At 46.8% G+C, this 19756-nt stretch overlaps 1 protein-coding gene across 13 annotated transcripts in view; it reads right to left on the bottom strand.

Annotated features, from left to right (window-relative positions):
- The window catches only part of LOC119965224 (CXXC-type zinc finger protein 5-like), a 42580-nt gene that overhangs the window by 8712 nt on the left and 14112 nt on the right, over nucleotides 1-19756 (bottom strand). For 6 of the 13 annotated variants that reach the window (XM_038795686.1, XM_038795683.1, XM_038795680.1 and 3 more), the window contains exon 2: nucleotides 10884-11842. In XM_038795686.1, the coding sequence (XP_038651614.1) occupies nucleotides 10884-11663 (780 nt within the window). In that variant the 5' untranslated portion in view covers nucleotides 11664-11842. Of the gene's footprint in view, nucleotides 1-10883; nucleotides 11843-18417; nucleotides 18622-19756 lie in introns of all 13 variants that reach the window. The other 7 variants (XM_038795678.1, XM_038795675.1, XM_038795676.1 and 4 more) reach the window with 2 other exon arrangements.

The raw sequence follows: 19756 nt of genomic DNA, 5'->3' as shown, positions 1-19756 counted from the left end.
CCACCTACCCTGCACATCTCTGGGCTGTAGGGGTGAAACGCACGCAGACACGGGGAGAATGTGCAAACTCCACAGGGACAGTGACCCAGGGCCAGGATTCGAACCCGGGTCCTCAGCGCCGTAGGTAGCAATGCTAACCACTGCGCCACATGCCCCCCTCACTACCTCATTTATAGTTAACAAGAGGTAAAATTAGAGAGGGAAGGCTTTGTTTGTGGAAGTAATCTATTTTCTAAGAATGCATGATGCAATTTTCAATTTAGACATTTATTGGATAATATTCTTATTCTCATACAGAGCAGTATCATGAATTATTTGTAAATCATTGATAACATCCAGTTGCTGCATGTGACAATTGCTCTACTTTCTTATACATACTTTACAACAACCAAGTTTCACCATTCTTTAACATGTCAAGTAGGCTGGGTTCAATGACACAGTAACAATCATTCACTTTTGTTACCACAAGTACCATGGAGTATGAAACCGGGGCATACACACAGCTCTAAGTAAATATTTGCGGATTTGTCACAGCAATAGTCTATATAAATTGGTCAGTACTTCCCTTAAATCAAGTATAGCAGTGTCAGGGAAATTAATAAATATAATTGTCAGACTACTTTTGTTCAAAATTACGATAAAGTCCATTATAACCATTGCATTTAAACAGCTCATTTTAAATTTTGGTCTCAAAAATCTGGATGAACGTGTCATAACTATGCTAATCCATGGCTCCCACTAAATTTCCAGTGATCAGGACCTGGAGCTTCTTGTGATGCTGCCCCAACGGAATTCATCCAATCAACCAAAATAGTTCAAACATTATGGAACTTCAAACATAAATGATGTTAGGTGTAAATCAAATTCTGTGAACTTTTTGCGCTGGCTTAAAAAACACTGCGCCAGAGACCAGCCCTGCCCACAAAACCAGCACATCTCCAAGTTGAATTAATCGAGATTGGTAATTCCCACTAAATGCATATGTTTACGAACCTTTGAAGAGGCTTTTAAAAGTAAACTGGCAAGTGTTTGAATATATATCTTTAAAATTGACAAGGAAACTGACTACAGTACAGATTACAACTAGCAAATGATTCTGTCTAGTTTTCTTGAAAACCATTCTCACTTATTTAAAAACTGGTTGCTCAGAAGTTGTGACTAGACATTGATTAAAAATAATAATTATTATTCGTGGTGAGCACATATGCAGCTCTATCAAATCAACTTAACAAGTTACCACTTAAAAATATCAAGAAATGAAAGAAAATCACTTATTGTCACAAGTAGGCTTCAAATGAAGATACTGTGAAAAGCCCCTAGTCGCCACATTCCGGCGCCTGTTCGGGGAGGCTGGTACAGGAATCGAACCGTGCTGCTGGCCTGCCTTGGTCTGCTTTAAAAGCCAGCGATTTAGCCCAGTGCTAGTCTTAAAGCATTTTTAAAAATTAAATTCGGAATACTTCCTGACTGTGCGGATTGAAGGCAGATTTTACATTTGGTGATAAGCAAAATGAGCTTGAATGGAAATTGGAGGAAAAATAAACTTCTCTGAACTGGCACAAGTTTGAGCACAACTTTCACCCAGATCACCGATTGCAGCCAAACAGAGACCCTACCCCTAAATATTATTGTTTAATTGCAGTCAATATAATATATATGAATAATTTTCCTCAAACTCACTGAAAACAAAATAATTATATAGAATTTGATGCACAATGCAAAACAATGTTATGAACCAACATTTCTGTTCATATGAGTAAATATTAAAACATATACAGATTTGTTTACACTTCTATTTGTCACACTACATTGCTAACTGAATGCACGGGCACATGTATAATAATCAACTTCTGCACCTTTACTACTGTGGCAGTTCAATTTTCCCTTTCTGGCAATTCTGCTACATTTGATATCTCTACAGGTGGCCTGACTGAGATCACTATATGGGAGAATTATCAGGAATCCTTGTCCTAACACTGCAGTGTTGCATGCCATCACATCAATGTGTTGTGCCACCATGACCACACAGCACTAACATAAACCACAATATCATGTGCTTTCATTTCCTTGTACAAATTACCTTACTCCAGAAGCTATGCTAGTAAACTTGTGCAATAATATCTGCAAAAGAGTGAATATAAATTGGCAAATGCGGGGCGACGTGGTGGTGGTGCAGTGGTTAGCTCTGCTGCCTACAGCGCTGAGGACCTGGGTTCGATCCCGGCCCCAGGTCACTGCCTGTGTGGAGTTTGCACATTATCCCTGTGTCTGCATGTGTTTCATCCCCACAAACCAAAGATGTGCAGGTTAGGTGGATTGGCCACACTAAATTGCCCCTTAATTGGATAAAAATAATTGGGTACTCTAAATTTAAAAAAAAAATTTAATAAATAAATTGGCAAATGTACAACACATCCTACTTGTTCCAGGATCAAGGATCATGAACCAGGGCACTACATTTGTCTCTGAGAATGATCAGTTTCTTGGAGGCAGTATGATTTTTATTCATTCATAGAATCTGGGATTGGCTGGCAAGACCAGCATTAATTGTCCATCCTTAATTACCCTCAAGAAGGTGGTGGTTAGCCGCCTTCTTGTGTCGTGTAGTGAGTTCCAGAATTTTGATTCAGCAATGGTGAATGAACAAGGATATATTTCTAAGCCAACGTGGAGTGTAACTTGGAGAGGAGCACATAGGTGTTCCTTTGCATTCGCTGTTTTTATCTTTCTAGGTAGCAGGGGTCACCGATTTGGGAGATGTTGCAGGAGAAACTATGACAAATTGCTGCAGTGTTGTGGAGGGAAGGAGGGGATAAGGTGGTGGATTGGGTGTTGATCAAATAAGCTGCTTTGTCCTGGGTGACGTTTAATTTCTTGAGGGCTGCTGGAGCTTAACTCATCTAGGCAACTGGAGGGGATTGCATCACACTCAAGACTTATGCCTCTGGGGAAGGCTTTGGGGAGTCAGGTGGTGAGTTACTCACTGCAGAATTCCCAACCTTTGACCTGTTCTTGTGACCACTGACCTAAGTGGCAGGTCAAGTTATGTTTTAGTGGATGGTAACACCTGCAATATTGGTGGTGGGGAATTTAATAATGGCAATGCCACAGAATATAAAAGGAGAAGTGGCTTGACTCTCTCTTTTACTGGCTAAGATTGAAATTTACCCAGGTCTTGTTGCATGCCAACATCATAGATATCATAGAATTTACAGTGCAGAAGGAGGCCATTCGGCCCATCGAGTCTGCACCGGCTCTTGGAAAGAGCACCCTACCCAAGGTCAACACCTCCACCCTATCCCCACAACCCAGTAACCCCACCCAACACTAAAGGCAATTTTGGACACTAAGGGCAATTTATCATGGCCAATCCACCTAACCTGCACATCTTTGGACTGTGGGAGGAAACCGGAGCACCCGGAGGAAACCCACGCACACACGGGGAGGATGTGCAGACTCGACACAGACAGTGACCCAAGCCGGAATCAAACCTGGGACCCTGGAGCTGTGAAGCAATTGTGCTATCCACAATGCTACCGTGCTGCCTAGAAGTGCTTCATTGTTCATTGAGGTGTTTGCAATAGAACCAAACACTGTGCAGTCATCAACGAACCTTCAGATCGAATGGCAGAGGGAAGGTCAGTGTTGAAGAAATTGAAGGTGGTTGGATCCATGATAACAGCCTGAGGAACTCCTGCAGCAAGTCATTGGATTGAGTTGATTGGTCTCCAGCAACCTCAACCATCTTCCTTTGTGTTACTAGTGACTCCAAACATCTTCCCTAATTACTATTAACTTAAATTTTACTCAGGCTCCTTGACGCCACATTTGCCCAAATGCTACCTTGGTGTCAAGGGGAGTCACTCTCACATCATTGCTGGAATTCAGCTCTTTTGTCCACTTTTGGACTAAGTCTGTCATGAGATCTGGAGCTGAGTGGCCCTTGGCGGAAACCAAGCTGAGCATGAGTAAGCAGGCTGTTGGTAAATCAGTGTCACTTGATTGTCAATAATCCCTTCCATCACTTTGTTGATAATTGGAAATCGGCTAATGGAGTGGTAATTGGTAGGATTAGATTAGTCCTGTTTTTTGTTGGCAAGACAGCTGGGTAATCTTCTACTTTGTCAACAGGTAGATCCCAGTGTTGTAGCTGTACTGGAAAACCTTGGCTAGAGGCGTGGTTAGTTCTGGAGTTCATGACTTGAGCACTACAGCCAGGATCTATTCAAGGACCACAGCAGTTGATGTATCCAGTACACTCACCTATTTTCCTGTTTTCAGGTGGAGTGAATTGAATTGGTTGAAAACTGTTTTTTGTGAGGAGGAGGCAAAGTTAGATCATCCACTTGGCACTTATGGCTGAAGATAGTTGCAATCCCTTCAGTTTTGTCTTTTGCACTCACATGATGGGCTCCACCATCATTAAGGAATGTTCACAGAGTCTCCTCTTCCTGTTAATTGTTTAGTTGTTCACTACTCTTCACAACTAGTTGTGGCAGGATTTAGAGCTTTGATCTGATTCAACGGCTGGGAGATCACTTAGCTTAGTCTATGACATGCTGCTTCAGCTGTTTAGCGCATATGTAATTGTGCCTTGTACCTTCAGCAGATTGGCACCTCATCTTAAGGTATGGTAGGTGACATGTTATTTTACACTCCTTACTGATCTCCTAGCTTGATGATAATGGTAGGGCGAAGGATATGTTGGGCCATGTGGTTACAGATTGCAGTGTAACATAGTTGCCTCATGGCTATTATATCTGGTCTGCATCTATTATATTTTGCGTCGTGTTAGTGTCAAACAACACAATGGAGGGTGTCTTCAGTGTGAAAATAGGATTTGGTCTCCTACCAATACTGTTGTGGACAGATGCATCTGTGATGGGTAGGTGGGTGAGGATGAGGTGAAGTAGGTTTTTTCCCTCTGGTATTGGTTCACTCACAACTGCTGCAGGCCCCGTTTTTCCCTTCAAACCCAGCCAGTTTGGCCAGTAGTGGTGTACCAAGTACCAAGCTACTCTTGATAATGGACATTCTGTGCCCTTCCTGTCATCAGTGCTTCTTCCAAGTGGTTTGTAACATGGTGGAATATTGATGCATCAGCTGAGGGAAGGGAGTAATCAGCGAGTTTCCTTTCCCATGTTTGACCTGATGCATTGAAACCTCATAAGGTGTAGAGCTAAAGCTGGGGGCTCCCAGAGCGACACCCTCACGATGGTATGCCACCGTACCTTCAACTCTGGTGAGCCTGTCTTGCCGATGACACAGGACAGACCCAGAGATGGTCATGGAGGAGAAAGAGCATTGTGTGAGGCTGTCACACAGGAGATCTGACAGCATGTGAGGAGAGAGAAACGCAGAGTTAATGTTTTATTTCTATGACTTTTCATCATGAAAAGTCATTGACTTGAAAAATTAATTCTGTTTCTTTCTCCATAGATGCTACCTGATCTGCGTTTCTGAAGTATTTTCTGGGTTAAATTTTCAGATTTCCAGCACCCCCAGTACCTTGCTTTCGTCTGTCAAGCTTGATATATCTATGGGACAGCGCGCTCAATTTTGGCACAGATCCCCATATGTTAGTGAAGAGAACTTCATACGGTTGACTGGTTTGAGTAAAAGCAAATTACTGTGGATGCTGGATTCTGAAACCAAAAGAGAAAATGCTGGAAAATCTCAGCAGGTTTGGCAGCATCTGCAGGGAGAGAAAACAGCTAATGTTTCGAGTCCAGATGATCCTCTGTCCAATGGGTCATTCGGACTCAAAATGTTAGCTGTTTTCTCTCCCTGCAGATGCTGCTAGACCTGCTGAGATTTTCCAGCATTTTCTCTTTTGGTGACTGGTTTGAGTGTTCCATTGTTTTATCTGAATCAGATGCCCAGGGTGAAGTCTAATGATCTGTCCTGTTTTATTCATATTATGCTTTTCTGGTAGTGGTTTGGCACAACAAACTAACTTGTTGTGGCATTTCAGATGACAGTTAAGAGTCTAGCATAGTGCTGTGGCACAGGAGTCACATATAGGTTAGATTAGGCAAGGATGATTAAATATTAGTGGACCAGATAGCATTGAGTACCAGTGAAAAAGGGTGCTATTTGATTGGTCCCCCATTATACATCTCTCTCAGTTTTCAACTCCACTGACTTCAATCCTGACCAATGGATAATGGGCGGGATCCTCCCAAATCCGCGCGATGGCCTGATGCCGGCGTAAAAAGCGACGCGAATCACTCCGACGTCAGGCCGACCGGAAGTTGCGAAATCCTCCGCACGTCCGGGGGCTAGGCCGACACCAGAGGGGTTGGCGCCACGCCAACCGGCGGCGAAGGGCCGGTGCGGGTTAGCGCTTGCGCAGAACCAGCTGCCGTATTCTAGCGCATGCTCAGGGGGGTGACTTCTCCGCGCCGGCCTTGGCGGAGCCCTACAGAGGCCGGCGTGGAAGGAAGGAGTGCCCCCATGGCAGATGCCTGCCCGCAGATCGGTGGGCCCCGATCTCGGGCCAGGCCACTGTGGGCGTCCCCTGCCCCCCCCCCCCCCCGAGGACCGCACCAGTCGGCCGACCATTCAGGTCCCGCCATGTGGGACCATGTCCAATCCACGCCGGCGGGACTGGCCGGAAACTGATGGCTGCTCGGCCCATCGTGGCCCGGAGAATTGCCGGAGGGGCCCCCAACCGGCGTGATGTGATCCCCATCCCCGCACGAAAACCGGCGTTGGAGAATACGGCAGCCAGCGTCGGAGCGGCAGGACGGGATTCACGCCGCCCCCCCGGGGATTCTCCGACGAGGCGGGGGTTCGGAGAATCCTGCCCAGGATGTTACAATATCACTTGATAGACACCAAAGTTCAAATTATTCCATTGTGATTTGAAGCCAGATGAGAACATATCAGCAGAAGATACGAAATAAACATCAAAATATAAAGTTAGAGAATGTAACAGAAGCTTGAATTTAAAAAAAGGAAGGGTACAGGATCCTGTGTAGTAAGAGTGGTTACAAGACTGGAAGATAGGGGGCGGGATTCTCCCGTATTCAGCAGGGCGGAAGGTCCCGGCAGGACGGAGTGGCCTGCCCCGAAGTGGTTGGCGCCCCACCGGGCAGCGGGATAGGGGCTTGGCGCCACGCCAACTGGCGCCGAAGGGCCTCCGCCGGCTGGTGCGAGTCACCGCATGCGCGGGAGGGTTCGACTCCGCATCGGCCATCGCAGAGGACCACAGCGGCCGATGCAGAGAAGTGCCCCCACGGCACAGGCCCGCCCATGTATCAGTGGGCCCTAACCGCGGGCCACGCCACCGTGGGGGCACCTCCCGGGGCCATAACCCCCCGCGACTGCCCTGGAGCCCGCCCGCGCCGCCAGGTCCCTCCGGTAAGGTACCTACTCTGATTTAGGTCGGCGGGACCGGCTACAGACGGGCGGGACTTCGGCCCAAAGGGGGCCAGAGAATTTGGGCGGCCCCGACGCCCATTGAGTCTCGCCGGACCCCGCCATTCTCCGAGGCGCGCAGCGCGACCCACACCGGGCAGTTTTTGGGGGGGGGTGGGGGGGGGCAGGAGAATTGGGAGGATGGCGGGGGCGGGATTCACGCCGACCCCTGGCGATTCTCCCACCCGACGGGGGGGTCGGAGACTCCCACCCAGGGTTTGATAGCTGTTAACATTTTAAAAATCACTTGTGTGTATATTATAATTTTCTCAATAACAGGTGCCTTTCCCCCAACATGTGCATGGGTGCAATTTTCCCCAATGAAGACTAAGCGCACCCACAGCAGAAAAAAATGAGTGATTTCCGCTGGTGCTAGGTGAAAACCTGGGGCCGGGTGGGAGAATTGCGGGAGGGCCGCTCTGGCACCCCCCGTGATTCTCCCACCCCCCCCCCCCCCCCCCCAAATGTTTGCGACACGCTGCTCGGAGAATCGTGGGCCACCGTTTTTGACGGCGGCCCGCGATTCTCTGACCCAGATGGGCCGAGCGGCCTGCCGTTCCCAACCGGTTCATGCCGGCGGCAACCACACCTGGCCGCTGCCGGCGTGGGGGACGGAGAGGGGAGTGAGCACCACGATCGTGCTCGGGAGGGGCTGGCCCGCGATCGGTGCCCACCGATCGTCGGGCCGGCGTCTCAAAGGGACGCTCTCTATCCCCTCCGCCAGCCGGCAAGATCAAGCCGCCACGCATGCGCGGGTTTGAGCCTTCAGCCGGCGTGACATCAGCTGCGCATGCGTGGGTTGGAGCAGGCCAACCTGTGCATGCGCGGCTGACATCATTAGACGCGCTGGCTGCGTCATTCTCGGCGGCCGAGATTTACGGCACGGCCCTCCTAGCCCCCGGGGGGGGGGGGGGGGGGGGAAGAGAATGGGGGGGGCCAGGTGCGGCCTCCAATGCCGTCGTGAACCTCTCCGGGTTTCACGACGGCGTCGGGCCTTGCGGAGAATTCCGCCCCTGATGTGCCATTCAGTGGCACACAGGGGTTCTCGCTGGACATGAGAGGGGTGGGTCCTAATCTCGCTGACAAGTTCTGCTTCTATGAGACCGAGGTACCATTTCTAAAGGGCACCCCAATCTCAGAATGTTGCTGCAGATACCCCCGGATCACAGGCAAGGAACCCCCTTCAGCCACCCCCTCACCTCACCCAATCCCCCCTTCAGCCACCCCCATTCCCCCTTCAGCCTCACCAATCTCCTCCTTCAGCCCCCCTCAGATCCCCCCTTCAGCAGACCTCGAACCTTGCAGTCTGAGGGGTGGCAAAAGGCTGAGTACCCACCCTAATAATGCCTCCAGGGTGCGGAGGGGGTAGGGTTCAGGGGGTTTGTGCTGAGCTGGAAGGGTGTTTGGCTACTCTTCCCATCTGCAGCCTTTAAAACCTTTAAACAATCAGTCAGAATGCCATCTGCAAAGATCTAGGTGTTGAAGGCAAATTAATTCCCTTTAATGTGGTGGAAATCTTTGAAGTGTTTTTTTCACAGTCAATTTCATTGCCCTTTAAAATGTTCGTATGCGTAGACTGTTAAAAGCTTTGAACTACATTGTTTATATTCAATTTTATGGGCTATGACCTCTTAAAAGTTTTTTGATTGACACATTGAGCCAGTTTCAAAAAGGGAATTAAAATGATTTCTTTATATAGCTCTGTAGGGATCTATTAACTCGGGAGTGGGTGGTTTTCTAACCGCAGTTTTTTTTTAAAAAGAGGCTGTCTCTTTATTCTCAAATGCTTCCCAGAAAGAGCACTTGCACCTTGGCATACTGACAGGCTGTTTAAAATGTTCAGGTGTACAGATGGGAACACTTTCACTTTATTATGAGAGAATTACATTTTTAGATACAGACTGACTGTTTAAAGGGTTTAAGCTGCAGATGGGGAGAGCAGCAAGATGATCCCCATCCCCGCAAATAAATCCAATCGTAGCTCCTCCAGCCCAGCACAAGCCCCCCTGACCCTCACCTCCCATGAAGGACCCCCATCGGCACCCTGGAGGCATTTGTAGGGAGGGTACTCACCCCACTCAGACTGCAATCTGCCAGATCTCCGTTTCTCAGGACTTGCACTAATTTATGTCAACGGGACTCCCGGCTGTGGGGCTGGAGCATCCCAGGAGGCAGCTGAATTGGGCGTCTTGCCCATAAAGTACATGCAAAACAACTTGAACCAGCCATTTGCATGTTCCCACCGGGTCTGAGCGGGAACCTGGTTGGGGACGTCGAGTAGCTAGTCGGGGCCGATGAAGCAGGCTGGAAGACTGCCAACAGGTTTCACAGCCAGCGTGAAACAGGTTTTTGGCCCGACCCTGGGTTCAACAAGCGGTTCGGGTTCCCTCCACTGGCAGGCAGCCCCGGAGACACCTGGCCCATGTCTCTTCGATTCTTGGAATACATCTTTCCATTGTAATTAATGGACGCAACACTTGCCACGCGCCAAATTATTCTTTAGTTACACAATTTCAAATAAATAAATCTTGAAAATATAATACCTTCATTAAAAAAAACATTGCGGACTAAACAAAATGGAGATTTTATTCATTAACAAAATTGTTAATTAATGGCCCAGACTGCCATAACAGGCGAATGTCCGTTTACCGAATAAGGCAATAAGAAACATTCTAATAAACTGCAACTGTTTTATTGTGATACTATCATTCAGCACACATGCGCAGTGGTTTCTATTCAATCCTTCTGAATCCTCTCCCAGTCCAGAAGAAATCCCCCTCACTGGGGAAAACCCAGCTCTTAAATATAGGGAAAGATTCTCTGGCCTCCCATGTTTCTTGGCGGTGGGAGATTCCCCGCTGTTGGCCAGCAGTGGGATCTTCTGGCCTAGTTCCGCTGTTGTCAGTGGGATTTCCCATTGAATCACCCCACACTGCCGGAAAATCCACGGTGGGGATGTGCGGTCGGCGGTATCGGAAGATCCTGCTGGTATGAACAGCCGGAAGATCTTGCCCACAAGCTTCAATGAGCATCATCTGCTCTCAATTCACTCTGAAGCTAGTTCTGGTTTATCCTTTCTAACATTGACACAGTCTGTTCGTCTCAAAAGAAATAAGGTGGTTTTACAAAAGCTGCAAATAAATTCTGGAAACAGAACATCTTGACTTTTGCACAAATATATGAATTAATGAAGTTTTTACTTAAGGAGAACTTGTGCTCCTAAACTTTATGTACTGTAAAATAATTACAATTATGTAATTGTCAGAGATTTATGTAAGATACTTAGCACAATCCCAATATGCTGAGGGCTGCTTAAATCATTCAAGCATAACCATTAAAAAGCAGCATTTCACAATATTAAAATTATTTCTCATGGATGCATTTTGAACCGTTTTACCCTGATTTTCTCACTTTTGAAGGAAAAAAACTTTGAACAAAATTCTTGTAGAAGTTACCCTTACCTCCAATGCTGCTGTTGGTTTTTTTTTAAGTTCCTCACATTTTCGCAGTTTGCAAATTTGGTGGCCAGTTTTGCGATTTCTACAGCTACTGCATTCCTCACAATTTAATCTTCTTCTGCAGGGCTCACACATGCCACATCTCTTCCTCTTCTTTTTTCCAGAATGAATGGCTGAAGCAAGGTCATTCTGCAATGGATATTCCACCAGACCGGCCATCTGGAGGGCACTATCTGCCATGAATATTCCAGCAGGAGTCATAATAAAAACACCTGGATTCAATGGAATGCCACTCATGAAGGGTAAATCAACAGGACTGCTTATTGCTTCAGCAGCAGATACCACCTCCATGTCAGAAATGCCAGCTTCTCGCTCACTGGACAGGAAAATATGCTCAGGTTCCACCTGCTTTTGAAGATCTGAAGAAGCAATGTGTACTTCACTCTGTACTTCTGACGAGCTTTCCAGTGATTTGTCTAGCATGTGAGAGATTCTTTTATGCTTTGAGGTAGTACTGTTTTGAACAACTGTTGACTCTTTACCATATACTAAAATACTTCCATTCTGCAATTGTCCATTCATTGAGCTGGTACTGCCGAATGTAGAAAAGCGTGTTGATGAACGAGGTTTCTTTAGAACTTTACTTATTGGCTCATTTATTATGCCACTTCTCCTTTTTTCTAAGTCAGCAGTTAGCTCATCATCCTTCGGATTATCTTTTTCCAATGGATCTGTGCTCTGAGTGATTTGTTGCTCAGTAAGTTTGCTGGCATTAGACATCATTAAAGATTCTGAAGTATTTTGAAAATCAAAATTACGAAGAATCTATGTAAAGCAGCTCTCTGTTACCAATTTGAACTCGAAAAATCTTGCAAATCTTGACCAACTCAATAGCTGATAGGAAAACCTCTGTGTACCTTCTGTTTGGCACCTTCTGCAGTTACCCCAGGGACCAGGAGGCTCTTTAAATAAAGGAAATAAGAAATAGTTATCCCTGGCCTTGCTTTAGGAAATCTTAAAAATTAATTTGCTACTCTGTCATGCTGTGGGTGTGATAAAACACTACACCATGCAGTAATTTTCCACACATTTCACAACTTTGTAATTACAACATTCATAACTGAAATTCATGACTTTTTAATATCTATAAATCAATGTATTTCTCAAATAGTGACACATGTATCTATTTAAATTTTTCTACTTGGCAACAAACTGTATATGAAATGAGTTTAGAAGTGTAAAATACAAGTAACGATAACTGTAGTATGAAATTAATTCTCAATTCAAAAATTAAGATAGAACTTAATTTCTATGAAGATATTCACCTATTTGTCACAGATTGTTACCTCATGTAGCTACTGTAACATATCAAAAGAAAATTTACCCATATACACTATTTCATGCTGGGTAACTAATGAACCGTTGTTATTAGCTACTTGTTTTGTTTAAAATGCAGATTGTATAATAATACAGTATCTCAGACCAGCAATATATGGATTTACAACATTGGGGGATTTATTTTAATTCCTCACTCATGAGTTCTTAATTTCAGCTGTACTTGCTTTGTGAATAACAGGGAGACATCTGATTTTGGCCCACAGCACAGTTAGAGAAGAATGAAAACTGTCTTTAGGAAGTTCTTTATGAATATCCAGCAGGGACCTATTTGTTTGTCCCAGTGACCACAGTAGGAACGGGAAGAAATCATACCCTTCAGCTATTTTTTGAGATGTCCATGTTTAATTTCTGATTAAATTTCCCCGTTACCCCATTCCCACATAAAACAAAAATCTCATGGCGTTTGTGGACTAGGAAGTCATCAAACCTTAATGCAGAGAAAAAAAATAATAAACTTTGGGAGTATGAACAAGAATATTTTGCAGAAGGTACACCCTACGTGGTGATGAGTCACCTGCCCATTACACACCTGGTCCAATTTGAACACCACCCTATATGTCTCAATAAGGTCACCTCTCATTCTTCTAAACTAAAATGAGTAAAGGCCCAACCTACTCAACCTCATGTAGGCCTCACCCCCCCCCCCCCCCCGGCCTACATTCCGCCGCGGCCGGCCAGTGAACACCCACGCCATGTTGCGTCGGGGCCGGCGTGCCTAAGAAGTTCCCCGCACATGCGCAGGATGGTGCGGCCCAACTGCGCATGCACAGGATTGAGCTGCCCTAACTGCGCATGCGTGGGTTGGCACGGCGCCCAGAGGCTGGAGCGGCATGAACCGCTCCAGCGCCGTGCAGGCCCCATGGGGGTCAGAATAGGACGTGCCCGGGCCCTTCACGACGGCGTGGGCACTTGGTCCGCGGAGCGGAGAATCGCCCCCATAGGACATTCAGGGGGCTTGACAGGGTAGATGCTGAGAACATGTTTCCTCTTGTGGAAAAATTTAGGATCAGAGGGCATAATCAAAGAGTCAGAAGTTGGGAAGTTGTTCTCCTCCGTGGAAGAGAGCAAGGTTCCCAAGGACACCTGTGATTTAAGACCGAGAAGAGGAGGAAATTCTTCTCTCAGAGGGCGGTGAATCTGTGGAATTCTTTACTGCAGAGGGCTGTAGAGACTGGGTTGTTAAGTATGCTCAAGCACGTTGCACAGTGGTTAGCATTGCGGCCGAGGACGCTTTGGACTTGGGATCGATCCCGGCCCCAGGTCACTGTCTGTGTCGAGTTTGCACATTCTTCTCGTGTCTGTGTGGGTTTCACTCCCACAACCCAAAGATGTGCAGGTTAGGTTGATTGGTGAGGCTAAATTGCCCCTCAATTGGGAAAAAAAAATAATTGGGTACTCTGAATTTATAAAAGAAAAAGTATGTTCAGGGCTAAGATGGACAGATTTTTCATCAGTAAGGGAAACAAGGGTTATGGGGATGAGGCGGGAGAATGGAGTTGAGGGTTAATCTGATCAGCCATTATTTCATTGAATGGCGGAGCAAACTCAATGGGCCAAGTGGCCTACTTCTGCTGCTATGGCTTAAGGTTGGCAAATTTTCATGTCTATCAATTTTGGGTGAAAGCCAAAACAGGATCAACTGTCATATTCCCACATCATCTCAGTCTATAACCACTGACCTATAGAATGGTCATTTAAAGAACCAAGATGTGACAAGTAACCATGGGACCACACCCCAACCAAAGTTAATGGCTTTAACAGAGAAGATAAGAGGCTATCAAAAATTATGAAAAAGTACTTGACATCATTATCCCTTGTTCTTGAGTATCGTTCAATCACTTCATCCCACCAAAAGCAGCCATGCCGCCATCGGTCTATGATTTCAAATTTCCTCCTGAACCTGCTACTCTTTCTTCCTTTAGGACCTTCCTTAAAACCCATCTCTTTAACTGAGCGGTCTGTCACTTCCCTTAGAATCTCCCTCTTCTGTTACCGTCCACTTTTTTTTCTGATCACACTTCTGTGGAGTACCTTGGGATGCTGTTTCTGGTAAAGGCACTACATGTTACTGTTATAAACATGGGCATGGACAAACACGTACAAAGGAATGTGACTAAGAATCGTTTGATCTATGCTACATAGCATATAGCCCTGCTTCAATACCAGAGCGACCCTAAAGTTAATAAATTTGGACAGGATGTCGTAATTTCAATATAAATACAATGGGGTAGCATTTTTAATTGTTTGCCCAGAAGGAAATTTGGTAATCATCACAGGTAAACAAACTGATTAAAGTGGTCTTTAAGCTGGGAGGACAATGCTGCAATGCCCTATTGGAAAAGTACAAAATTATATCAGTAGACTAGAGTGTTTCTTCAAAGCGACCATCATGCATTCATATTGAGAGGTTCCCTGATGATCATTATTCTTTAGATTAAATAAGGTCTAGGAATGCTGAAAATGTTATTCAGTGAGTATTTGAATCCTAGCAATTTTAGGATTCCGTTTCAGAGCCTGAATTAGAAAAATTATTCTTTTTAACGTGAAATATAGACTGTTTTATTCAAACAATGAATGAGCAGTTAGTGAGAAAATGTTATTCGAAATAATTCAAGTTTCTTAAATGCCTTATCTTCTGATAATTTACAGATTAGTGATATTGTGACAAACATTTTCTCACAATCTATACAAGGTTTGAATAAAAACATTGCAGTAATATCTTCAACAAATTAAAACATTTTGGTGAAGATTTGATTATTGCCTTGGTAGTCACATGAGTTTCTGATGGCTATCCAGGCGTTTTTAAATAGGTCCAGTTCATGTCAAGAATAGATTTGTTTTAAAAGTGAGGCTGTGGATATACAGTGACTGTATAGAATTTATATTTAAAAATTCAGACATTTCACAGTTGTTTAAGACGGTACTGCATAATTATTTAAAAAATAATGATTAATACGATCTTGGATGGTTGCACAGTTTTTGAATATACTCCAAACATCTGCAAAACAAATTTTTATGTTGAAATGAAAAGCATTGAAAACCCAGTATCAAGTTATTAAAATCCACGGGCAGGATTTTTACGTACAGCTGAGGTGGGAATGAAGGTGGACATTGAAATGTACATACTGCCACTGACCAATGTGCTGGTTTCCTATCGCGGATGGGGGGGGGGGGGGGGGGGGGGCTTACTAAAGAGCTCATTCAGGGTAATGTTCAGCGTTTGGTGTGGGTGCATGACCTGCATGCGGGGTCTGGGACAGACTAGATGAATGGATGCAGATTCACAGTGGGGAGTCAGTCATGGCCAGCACAGGGAATCAAGTGACTCCATGAACGATGCACAGCTATACTCAGCCATTGGCACAGCACAGGTTGCAGGGAAAGTGATCATTAAGTGCTTGGGCAGTGCAGGTGGCAATCACCCTGCTGGCATCATATTGGGGCACAATAAAAAGCTTCCAAACTTCATTGATCGGCCAGCTGAGCAGAAGGAAGCAGCAGGGCGGGGTCAACAAGAGTGTCTTTCCGATTTTGCGTCCAATGGCATTGAGAAGCAACATCTTCCACAGAGAATTAAAGCCAAGGGCATCAGGCGAATAGATGAGAGTGACTCGGGGCTTAAGGCAATGGAGTCAATATCCTCCGCATAGAATTTGCCACCAAAGTCAGAGTTACTTGGGCATGAGTGAGAACCAGCGCTGCACGAGACAGGCAGATGACCACAGAGATTTGCAGAAGACCTCACACCTCACCATACTGCCCATAATGCCCTGCCAGTAGCCATCAAAGTTAGTGTCCTTCAGCATCTTCACCTCTGGCTCCATCCAATTATCAGCTGCTGTCCTTGTTGGTGTCTCGCAAACAACTGCACACCACTTTACCTTGCAGATCACCGATGCTCTTTTTTGAGAAAGCTGAGCAGTGTGTACAATTCCAGAGAGCTGACACCTGTCGTGCATGGAGGACATTGGGTTTTGACTCCATTGCTGAAATCCTCCAGGTGCAAGGCATTATCGATTACACCTATGTGGCCCTCAAGACACAAACTGAGCACCTAGTTAGATTTGTCAGTAGGACTTTCTTCCACTCACTCAACTTTCAAAAGGTCTACAAGCACAACAAGAGTTTCCTGCACGTGCGCGCTTATTTTTCTGGCAGCTGCCATGACTACTACATTCGCTAGCAATGTTGGGTATTCCAGCTTTTCAATTTGCCCCGCAAACTCAAGTGAATGGCGATGAGGGATATCTCTTGGAGAAATGATTACTCGACCCCCTCCAAGATCCCTAAACAGAAGTATCATTACCGAAGCCTTCACCTAGACCATCTGGCTTCTGAAGATATGTCATGGCCTGGATTCTTCGGTATCCAGCGGGCGGGCCATACCGGCACCAAAGAGTGGCGTGAACCACTCCGGCGTCGGGCCGCTCAGAAGGTGCGGAATCCTCCGGTGCCGGCGCTGGAGTGATAGGTGCGCGCCAACCAGCGCCGAAGGGTCTCTGCCAGCCGGCGCGAGTTGGTGCATGCGCAGGGGTTTCTTCTCCACAAGGCGCAGAGAGAAAGAGTGCCCCCATGGCACAGGCCCGCCCGCAGATCGGTGGGCCCCAATCGGGGGCCAGGCCACTGTGGGGGGGGCCACCCTCGGGGCCAAATCCCCCCTGCCCCCGAGGACTCCGCAGGCCACCCGGAGAGCCAGGTTCCGCCGGGAAAAACCTTGTATAATTAACGCTGGCTGGACTGGCCAAAAAAATGGGTAGCCGCTCGGCCGATCGTGGAGCGGAGAATCGGCGGGCGGGGGGGGGGGGGGTGCACTGCCAACGGCCCCCAACCGGTGCGGCGTAATTCCCGCCCCCGCCAAAAACCCGCCGGTGGAGAAATCGGCAGCCGGCGTCGGGCCGGCAGGGCGGGATAAACGCCGCCTCCCGGCGATTCTCCAGCCCGGCGGTGAACCCCGCCCCTTGTGCATAGTGGTGGTCTGCCATGCTCTCCATAGCATAGTCTTCCACAGAGGTGCGCACTTTGAAGAGGTTGAAGTGTTGGATGAAGTAGGAGAAAGAAGATGCGGATCATAGAGGTCCCTGCACAAGGAGGTGGGCAGAGCCAGTGCAGAGCTCGAGGATCTCATCAGGGTGTCGTTAACATCAGGGATCACCTGATCCAGTCACGTTTCAGCTGAACTCCTCTAGGCCAGGAGCAGCATGATGTAGAATCACTTTGTGAACACTTCCACTGGAAACACAGCATCAACTCTAACTGACAATGAAGGTTACACAGTTGCTCAGAACTTTAACTGTCACTATTCACAGACCTTTGTTCCACTTCATCTCTCTTTCACTGTACCATCATTAATTTAAAAAGGTTCAAGTCTGGCTTCAATATGTGTCAAATTTACATTGTGCTCAAAGAGGCACTGCATAGTGACCCGCTCTGTGAAGCATGGTGACCTCTGCTCTCAACCTGTTTGGTCTGGTGCTCTCCATTTGGCATTGGATCGGGTGGAGGCAGCTAGCTCATTTGTCATAGTACATGTGGCCGTCGCCCTCGTTGTGGAGGTACATCTCCAGAGGCTGCTCCACGGACATCATTGAACAGGTAGCTTCCATCATGCATGGGCCCTGCTGCATGGATGCTCCCTCAGAAAGAGGATCCCAGGAAGTTGATGATGTCCATCAAGGATGGCACCCTCATTCTCCCTAATGTGTCTCAGCCCTCGGCTGATACCCCAGATGGCTGGGAGGGGACCAGCTCAGGTGCAACTGGTGTTCCCTCCAAACATCTCTACGTCACCAGCACCACGGATCGATCATGGATTCAGTATGGCATACATCCTGTGAATGTCAGTGTGAAGTTCCTGCATGCACTCCAAGTGCTGCTGCACATAGCTCTCCATGAGATTGGTCACTCACTCAATGGGAGAGTTCATACATTCAGGTCCTTGAGCCATGTTAGCTCATATCTGCTGAATGGACTCCTTCATGCTCATCCCATGCCTCATGGAATTCCAACATGTGAAGCCACATCTGTTGCTGTTGATTTATGCAGAGCATCCTGTCCTCTGACTCCCAAGGCCCTGCATTTGCGCCCAGCTGATGTACTCTATGTTTGAGGGAGGGGAAATGCCCACAGCTGTCTCTCTTACCTCCTCCTGCTCATCCATGACATACTCACTCATCACCCAGTGCCATCCTATCTAATCTTGGACGAGGACCCACCGAAGATACTGTATCTGCGCTGATGCAGGGTGCGTTTGTAAGATGTGATGGTGCTTGGTCTGACCTCCACTCTGGCAGCAGTTTTTCTGGTGTTGGTGAAGGAATCTGTCATAGCACCTCAACGTTAGCACCTATGGGAGACACAAGAAGAGATCATGAGAGCTAGCCTTGAAGAGCAAAAGTTTCTGCAGAGCAGAGACTTCCCAATACAGCTGAGTCTTCGACATGCTGTCAGATGGACACCTTTTTTGAATGTAAATTTAGAGTAACTAATTCTTCTTTTTCCAATTAAGGGACAATTTAGTAAAGCCAATCCACCTACCCTGCATATCTTTGTTGGGGTGCAGCCCACGCAAACATAGGGAGAATGTACAAACCCTACATGGTTGGTGACCCAGGGTGGGATAGAACCCGGATCCTCAGCACCATGAGGCTGCAGTGCTAAACACTGCACCACCATGCCGTTCAAGTATCCTCTTAATTAGAATTAGAACAGTACAGCACAGTACAGGCCCTTCGTCCCTCGATGTTGTGCCGAGCAATGATCACCCTACTCAAGCCCACGTATCCACCCTATACCAGTAACCCAACAACCCCCATTAACCTTATTTTTTAGGACACTATGGGCAATTTAGCCTGGCCAATCCACCTACCCGCACATCTTTGGACTGTGGGAAGAAACCGGAGGACCCGGAGGAAACCCACGCACACACGGGGAGGACGTGCAGACTCCACACAGACAGTGACCCAGCCGGGAATCGAGCCTGGGACCCTGGAGCTGTGAAGCATTGATGCTAACCACCATGCTACCGTGCTGCCCCAAAAGTATTACAGTCTGCATTCACAATCTCTACCAGGAATGTCCTTTTCACCTTCCCCAACTTGCTCTTCATCAGCAACCCTAGCGAACTCCATGCCTCCTACTTCCTTGTGCAGGTAGGGAATCCCTGCCCCCGCCTAGGCCCTTTTGACAGCATTATGTGCCTGTTTTTATTCCCAGGACAGAAAAAAGAAATAGGACATTTCTGACCTCTGTGACCAATGCCAACAGCTCATATACATAGGAGACGGCATGTGTCAGTGCTGGCAGGCCCTCAGCAGCACCAAGCTTTGTTGCAGTATCAGTAACTACCCTAGGTACACATTACTCCCATGTTCAGGAGCAGGATTAAGCTCATTGAACCATTTCCTGCACCAGGCCCAGTTCCTGCGGACTAAACCCCGTTACTCACTGTTGCAACAATTTACATTCAGGCTTGCTTTGCC

Source organism: Scyliorhinus canicula, chromosome 4 (assembly GCF_902713615.1).
Source record: "Scyliorhinus canicula chromosome 4, sScyCan1.1, whole genome shotgun sequence".
Classification (NCBI taxonomy): Eukaryota; Metazoa; Chordata; class Chondrichthyes; order Carcharhiniformes; family Scyliorhinidae; genus Scyliorhinus; species Scyliorhinus canicula.
The sequence above is the reverse complement of the archived record's forward strand: the minus strand, read 5'-3'. Positions and strand labels throughout refer to the sequence as shown.